This window comes from Nerophis lumbriciformis, linkage group LG10, assembly GCF_033978685.3.
Source record: "Nerophis lumbriciformis linkage group LG10, RoL_Nlum_v2.1, whole genome shotgun sequence".
NCBI lineage: Eukaryota > Metazoa > Chordata > Actinopteri > Syngnathiformes > Syngnathidae > Nerophis > Nerophis lumbriciformis.
This window is the reverse complement of record NC_084557.2, coordinates 8,971,133-8,980,000: the sequence shown is the minus strand read 5'-3', so window position 1 is coordinate 8,980,000 and position 8,868 is coordinate 8,971,133. Positions and strand designations below refer to the sequence as shown.

At 36.6% G+C, this 8,868-nt stretch overlaps 1 protein-coding gene across 1 annotated transcript in view; it reads left to right on the top strand.

The window, feature by feature from the left end:
* mapda (N6-Methyl-AMP deaminase) overlaps positions 1–8,826 on the top strand; it is a 15,239-nt gene extending 6,413 nt beyond the window's left edge. The window contains exons 5-10 of the mRNA XM_061970309.2: positions 1,199–1,280; positions 1,901–2,027; positions 2,899–2,979; positions 5,740–5,878; positions 5,954–6,054; positions 8,627–8,826. Coding sequence (XP_061826293.1) covers positions 1,199–1,280; positions 1,901–2,027; positions 2,899–2,979; positions 5,740–5,878; positions 5,954–6,054; positions 8,627–8,818 — 722 coding nt within the window. The 3' untranslated portion in view covers positions 8,819–8,826. The remainder of the gene's footprint in view (positions 1–1,198; positions 1,281–1,900; positions 2,028–2,898; positions 2,980–5,739; positions 5,879–5,953; positions 6,055–8,626) is intronic.
* The last annotated feature ends 42 nt before the right edge of the window (positions 8,827–8,868 follow it).

Sequence of the window (8,868 nt, the reverse complement as noted above, 5' to 3'; positions counted from 1 at the left end):
ATTGTTAACAAGTTAAAGGTGTTTAAAGATAATGTAAGCATGTTTAACACAAATAGTTAATATTGTTAACAAGTTAAAGGTGGCTAAAAATAATACAAGCATGTTTAACACAAATAGTTAATATTGTTAACAACTTAAAGGTGGTTAAAGATAAAACAAGCATGTTTAACACATATAGTTAATATTGTTAACAACTTAAAGGTGGTTAAAGATAATACAAGCATGTTTAACACATATAGTTAATATTGTTAACAACTTAAAGGTGGTTAAAGATAATACAAGCATGTTTAACACATATAGTTAATATTGTTAACAACTTAAAGGTGGTTAAAGATAATACAAGCATGTTTAACACATATAGTTAATATTGTTAACAAGTTAAAGGTGGTTAAAGATAATACAAGCATGTTTAATACATATAGATTCCTTTCTTTCATGAAGACAAGAATATAAGTTGGTGTATTACCTGATTGTGATGACTTGCATTGATTGGAATCAGACAGTAGTGATGATAACGTCCACATTTTCGAATGGAGGAGAAAAAAAGTCCTCCTTTCTGTCCAATACCACATGAAAGTGGTTGGTTTTTGGCATCTTATTTGTCCAGCTTCCGTACTCCTTTGTATACACTTTACAAGAAATACATTGTCGGCAAACTCCGTAGCTTGCGAGCTTGTGCACGCCAGCTTTCTGAGACTCTTATTTTGGTAGCGCAGGCATGATGAAGCAGAGCTTTTATTGTGCAACTGTGCAGTCGGTCTTTGGAGTTTTGACGACAGGTACGGCGCCAGAGTCTGTTGAAATAAAGTGTTTCTCGCCTTCCAGTCGGTAATTTTAATGAGCTGGCAGCAGCCAGCGTCATCTCAGAAGACCCTCGGGTGCCGTGAATGTCAATCAAGTGACGAAAGTGACGTCATAGTGAAGATTTATGATCGCTCATTTTTAGGACTATTTTTTTAATGCCTGGCTGGTGATCGACTGACACACCCTCCGAGATCGACCGGTAGATCGAGATCGACCGGTAGATCGCGATCGACGTAATGAGCACCCCTGGTTTAGACCTAAAGCCATACTGACCGTCATTGATCATATGATGCTTCTCAAGAAAAGATTCAAGTCGAGAGTTAAATAGTTTCTCTAAGATTTTTGAGAACTGAGGCAAAAGAGAGATTGTTTCTTAAGTGTCTTGCTTTTTTAGGGCTGAACAAGAAGAAATATGTGGAAACCGTGATTGGAGCCATCCAGCAGTGCAAAGAGGAGGGCGTGGACATTGATGTCAGGTAAATATGTGAGCGAGTGCAGAAAGGTGTTCAACAGGACCGAGGATGATTTCATCTACATTTAAAACACTTCCTGGTGGTCTGGAATAATACGTGTCAGAAATGCTTTGCTGTACATTTTTCCACACGTTCACTTTAATGACCCACTTTTTGATTTGAGTCTGCAAGATGTTTGATCGTGGAGGCGTTCCTAGATTGCAAATGAAACCTCAGCCCTATCCCTCCAAAAGTATCATCATTTATTTTTTGAAAATGTACACTGTTTAAATATGCATTTTGAAGTCGTCACCACTATTTATTTTCCATACAGGATCCAAAATAAACGTCATTATATTAATTCACCTGGTCAGAACATTAGGTACACCTGCACACTGTGATGCGAATACGTCATAAAAAAGCAGTTTTAAAAAAAAATCAGCGTTTATGTCACTGAATGTCGATTTTATTATGCACATTGGATGAAAATAATACTTTATCCTCCTTTTATTTCTTCAGCAAGCTTAACTTAATGTCAAACTAAGTAACATCCACAGTTTAACATCCAACATTGTAGCATTTATGAGTCATAAAATACAAAGTTGGTCATAGGTCCTCTTTAAAGATTTTTTTCCCCCCTGAAGGTTTCTTGTGGCCGTTGACCGCAGGAATGGCCCTGAGGTTGCCATGGAGACGGTGAAATTGGCTGAGGACTTCATGCTGTCCGCTGATGGGCTGGTGGTTGGACTTGACCTGAGCGGGGATCCAACGGTTTGCAAGTTGTCTTTCTTTATTACATTAGAGTTTGGAAAAAAATATATAAATATGAAGCATTTTTTTCCAAGTTGTTTTAAAAAAAATAATAATTACAAAATATCACAAATTCTTCTTAAAAGTAAAGGGATTGTGTTCACTTTTTTTTTGTACATTTAAAACACTTCCTTGTTCTCCACATAACAAATAATAGTGTTTTTTTATGGTCCAAATGTTGAATACTGTGTAGACCGTCTTCAAGCCACTTTCTGACTGTCTCTTTGGGCCGGCGTAGCTCAGTTGGTAGAGCAACCTGAGGGTTCTAGGTTCGATCCCCACTTCTGCCATCCTAGTCACAGCTGTTGTGTCCTTCGGCAAGACACTTTACCCACCTGCTCCCAGTGCCACCCACACTAGTTTAAAAAAATGTGATTTAAATAATGGGTTTCACTATGTAAAGCGCTTTGAGTCACTAGAGAAAAAGCGCTATATAAATATAATTCACTTTTTTAACAGGCGATCTTATTTACCTCCAAGCCCACTTTGACTGCATCTGTTCCCCGTCAGCCATAGTATGTCTACTGACAGATATAAGTTACAACCATACGCTACTTCTTATTAGAAATGGCATCAGCGGAGGATTTTAGCATGCATGTGCATGTACGAGCCAGTCTGCCCCACAAGAGGATAGAGAAAAAATACAGTCGCGCTTGGAAAATAAGCAGAAAGACCGTGTGTTTATTTGGAGCAACATTCAAATAGATCAGTTGTGAATTATTCCAAAAGTAAAGGATGGTTGTTGATGTCTAGTGTTATTATGGAGTGCACTATTTGGCAGCTGCCAGCCGTAGATGCAGTAGTTGACGGAGCACTAACTTGTTATCCTCAGGTGGGCCACGGCAAAGACCTGCTGCCTGCCTTGCAGAGAGCCAAGAACAGTGGACTCAAGTTGTCGCTGCACCTCTCAGAAGTAAGACTTTCTAACACACACCAACCACAACTAATGTGTGCCGTTTGCGTCTCCAGATAATCAAATGTATAGATAAACTCAAAAATATTTTTTATTTCTAGGCAAAGTGTCATACACTGCAAAAAGTCAGTGTTTAAAAACAAGAACTTGAACTTGAACTAAGCAAAATTATCTGCCATTAGAAGAAGAAAATTCGGCTTGTCAAGACTTTCCAAAACAAGTAAAATGAACTCACCTCAATGAACCCAAAAATACCTTAAAATAAGTATATTCTCACTAATAACAAGTGCACTTTTCTTGGTAGAAAAAAAAGAGACCTTTTTGCTCAATATGTTGAAAAATATTCTTAAATGAATTAAATGCTGGTGCCATTATCTTGACATAATGACATGCGCTCGGCATCATGATTTGTTTTTTCATGCTTGAAGTAAGAAATTATTACTTTTAAAAGTAGTTTTATACTTGTGAGTGTTGATGACACAGCTTTGCAACACTTGATATTCTAGTTTCAAGCATGTTTTACTCAATATAGGTCATCAAATCTCAGCAACAAGCTGTAATATCTTACTGAGATCATTTAGGACCAAAACGAGTAAAACACTCTAACATAAAATCTGCTTAGTGAGAAGAATGATCTTATCAGACAGAAAATAAGCAAATATCACCCTTATTTGAGATACTTAATCTTACTTAGATTTCAGTTTTTGCAGTGTACCGGTACACATTACATTTGTAATAAATATAACTGAAATTATTAATTTAAACTATCTTGAACACTGGAAAAATAGCGTTTGTTGCCTGTCCTCGCTTCCTAAAACTAGACTTTGCCATGAAATATGATTGGAAATCCTTCAGAAATATAATTTTCACATGTTATCCCAATTATAGTGTACACCAGCTGTTTATTCAGTCCTGTTATCAATCAATCAATCAATGTTTATTTATATAGCCCTAAATCCCAAGTGTTGTAAAAGAGTATCTCTCTAAATCCTCCCCTCCCAAAAGTCACATGGTCCACAGCCTCAGATTTTTTTGTACGTTCGATACTATTTCAACTATGACCCAGCAGGGTTAAAATGTCAGTCCATTTTTGTTACCTACTCATTTTTTTATATTTATTTTGAAAAACATGGCGAGTCATAGTAATGTGTTTAGTGTTGCTATTAGCACACATGCCATGTGGCTATTGATTGATTGATTGAAGCTTTAGTAGATTGCACAGTACAGTACATATTCCGTGCAATTGACCACTAAATGGTAACACCCAAATACGTTTTTCAACTTGTTTAAGTCGGGCTCCACGTTAATTAATTAATTGTATATGTAATCTATGTGCTAATTCTATGCTAGCTAGGGGTGTCCCAATTCAATATTGCTATCGGGTATCGGTTCGATATCAGCAGAAAAACAAGTACTGGATGATATCGGCTAGCCGTGTGTACTTGTGCAAAGGTGGACAGTTAACGTCTAAATGTTCTCCAATAAACACACACGGTTGGTCTTTTCTTCTATTTTAGTGAAGTCATTTACAAAAGGTAAACATGGTAGCTATAGGCTATCGGGAGCTAGCAGCTACACAACAGATAAGCACACAAGCTAGACATACATAATACATTTATTTAATTGAACAATATTGCAGTCTAAAACGGCACATTAGTCAATATAGACAAGTATCAAATAATTATAGTTGCAGAGTCTCCAAGGCAGAAGCACAAAGTATCCAGTAACAAACGTGTCCGCATCATTCAACTTACTGTCATGAGCTTAACTTATTTATTGTTACCATAACACTAATAACACTCCACTTCAAAAGTGTAAATCTGTTATAAGGAAAGTGTTTTTAATACCTACCATTGTTCTCTGGGTAATTTTGTATGATCAAATATTTTCTAACATTCCACACTACAACATTATAAAATGATGTATGATTCCTGCTGATATCGTACCGGATTAATGTTGGTACCGGGCCACACTTAAGGATCCAATTGCGGTGTTGTATTGAAATTGGAAAAGTTGCATTGAGACATTCCTAAAGCTAACAACTCAGTCATGTTACTCAAATTAGTAATTTTTTATTAACTTTGTGCAAAAATGAAGTTAAATTTCCTTTTTGAGTAGTTGAAGTTGGAAAAAAAAAGAAATTTAAGTTTCCTTTGAGAGTTAATATATATGTATATATATATAATTATTATTTGAAATAAGATACAGAAACATAGATATCTGCAACAGTTATCCAATGTATGCATCATAGTGTTTGTAGCCAAAGCTCATTTACAACACTTGTCCCCAACAACAACAACACAGATCTAACATCATTAAAATAGGAAAATAAAAAGAATAAGGCAAAGATGAGTCGATAATAGTAATAATACAGACAAAGTGCAAAGTAGATAAAAACCAATGATAATAATAATAACACAAAGTGCAGACTAGATAAAAAAAAAACAATTACATGGGAACACGATTGTTCAACTAGCCACAATTTTGTTTGTTTTTTGAAGGTGACAAGTGCAGGTATACTTTTCAAAGTGTCAGGTAGAGAGTTCCTTAGTTGTGGGCCTTTTATTGAAAAGGCAGTCTGGGCAAAAGATGTTCTACAGAATGGAACGCAACAGTTGCATGTTGACATTGCTCGGGTGCAAATTAAGAGCAAATGGCACCAATTAGTCTGTGAAAAGGTGTAGATGACCCTGAACACAGGTGTGTGTGTCATGGAGTGTTTGCTGAGTGTGGAATAAGAGGTGAGATCAACTCCTGCAGGTGGCGTCCCAGCGTGAGGAGTCCGAGTTGCTCCTTGGTCTCCCTCCAGACAGGATCGGTCACGGCACGTTTCTACATCCCGACGTTGGCGGATCTCAGAGCCTTGTGGACAAAGTGACCAAGAACAACATCCCTCTGGGTAGGGCAGGACAGTTGATGACGATTCAGGTTGTTTATTGATCCTTGTACATTTCCTCACTTTTTTCCCCTCCAGAGCTCTGCTTGACTTCAAACATCAAAGGCCAAACGGTGCCGTGTTACTCCCAGCACCACTTCAAGTACTGGTACCAGTTGGGGCACCCCAGTGTCATTTGTGTGAGTTCCCACTACTTCATGTAGCACCAGTGCTGCCACACCTCTTTTCAAATCTGGTACTTTTATAGGCACCTACCGTCGGTGCTACCAGGTATCGATTCACACCATATTTCCATAGCTCAGTTTCTCGTGACGTCACGTTAAAAGTTAAAGTTAAAGTACCAATGATTGTCACACACACACTAGGTGTGGCGAAATTATTCTCTGCATTTGACGCATCACCTTTGATCACCCCCTGGGAGGTGAGGGGAGCAGTGGGCAGCAGCGGTGGCCGCGCCCGGGAATCATTTTTGGTGATTTAACCCCCAATTCCAACCCTTGATGCTGAGTGTCAAGCAGGGAGGTAATGGGTCCCATTTTTATAGTCTTTGGTATGACTCGGCCGGGCTTTGAACTCACAACCTACCGATCTCAGGGCGGACACTCTAACCACTAGGCCACTGAGTCGGTAATTGGCCACTGAGTCGGTCGCAGATTTACCAGCAGTCAAGTACTCACAGCTAAACTACCTTTAGGTAATGTTACAAGTTTCTATGCCAACAAAGCAAGAAGAAGGCACTCAAAAGTACAGTAAGGCCCTGCCATAGACATGCTACTTGTTATCATTAGCCATTTTAAATGGCGATTTTAACACCTTCAAATTTGGTATTGAAAACTGAAACTAACGTCTTGGAAGCCTACCATAGAATGATTGCAAATGAAACTCAGAGGTGTAAGAAAACAATTGGACAGTTCAGTGTTACATTTTAAATGTATTTTTTTTTTAATTTTTAAACATTTATTATCACATTTGAACACACAAAAGTTGTAGGGTTGGACTTCTCTTTGTGATGGACGATTCGATACACATGTAGATACATGGGTTATGATACAAAAACGATGTTTTAAAAACAAGAGTTTGATAAGATTCAATACAGTTTGATAAGATTCAATTCAGTCTACAAATGAGTCGATACAGTACACGAACAATTTGACAAGATTAGATGCGGTATACGATTCGGTACAGTTAATGAACAAATCGATATGATTCAATACGGTGTATGAACAATTTGATACCGTCTACAAACAAATTCATAAGATTCAATACAGTGTACAAACAATTTGATAAGATACCATTCTACGGTTAACATTTTTTACACCACAAAAGAACAAAACCATTTTTGTATGTATATATATGTAAATGTATGTATATGTATACATTTATGTATTTGTATGTCTGTATAAGTATACATATATGTATGCAAATACATTTATGCGTTTGTATACATAGGTATACATATGTATATGTATACATATACACTCATACAAATACATATGTATGTATATTTATACATATATGTATGTATTAGTGTTGTACGGTATTAGTATAGTACCGCGATACTAATTAATCATTTTCGGTACCATACCGTCTCTGAAACGTACCAGTCCCGATCCTGTTACTACTTGGTATTGGATCGATACCTAAATGTGTGGTATCATCCAAAACTAATGTAAAGTATCAAAGAAGAGAAGAATAAGTGATTATTACATTTTAACAGAAGTGTAGATAAAACATGTTAAAAGAGAAAGTAACCAGATATTAACAGTAAATGAACAAGTAGATTAATAATTCATTTTCTACCACTTGTCCTTAATAATGTTGACAAAATAATACCGGTAGGTGTATAAATGACACAATATGTTACTGCATACGTCAGCAGACTAATTAGGAGCCTTAGTTTGTTTACTTACTACTAAAAGACAAGTTGTCTAGTATGTTCACTATTTTATTTAAGGACAACATTGCAATATGTATGTATATATATGTATGTATGTGTATGTATACATATACGTATATGTATGTATGTGTATGTAGACATATACATATATGTACGTATGTATGTGTATGTATACGTATATGTATTTATATGTATGTATATATGTATATGTATACACATGTATGTACGGTATATGTATACATATATTTGTATATATGTATATGTATGCATATATATGTATGTATATATACATATACATATGTATGTATATATATGTATACATATATACGTATATGTATGTATGTATACATATATATATTTATGTACCGTATGTATGTATATGTATATTTATACATATACTTTGCGGGGTTTTTTGACAATTCTGAATCAATTCATAATATTTTGGAATCAATTCAAAATATGTTTTAGGTCAGCATCCAAGAGGAGCTTTTGTAACTTTTTTTTTTTTTTTTTTTTTAAAGCTTTATTATAATTTATATATCAAATAATATATTGTGAGAATCTGCTGGAATCAAGGAGTGATTTGTGTGGATTTTGAAAAGAATCCTCACCCAGTGTGTAGTTGTTTATATTCTTATCACACTTCCTGTGCTCTTTAAACCCTCCACTAAAACCTGCCTCATTTTAACATCAACACTTCAATGTGTACTCAAATATCGGTACTTTAAAATGGGCGATGCGCTGAGACAGCAGGAAGTGAAAGTGGTGAGGGAACAACTATTTTCATTTTGTGTGTGAGCTGCTCACCATTGCCGTGTTTCAGGATGGTCCTCTTATGTCCTTCTCTGTGACAGACGGACGACAAGGGAGTGTTCAGTACAGACTTGTCTCAGGAGTACCAGCTGGCGGCGGCCACCTTCGGTCTGGACCAGCAGGCCATGTGGACGCTCTCCCAGCGAGCCATCGACTGCATCTTTGCACCGGACACGGTCAAGCAGCAGCTGAGACAAAAGTGGACTGAGTTACAGCCTCGGGTCCTCAAATGAGCTTTTTTTTTTTTGTTTAGCCAACGACTTACCTCATGTTCTGGTAAAGG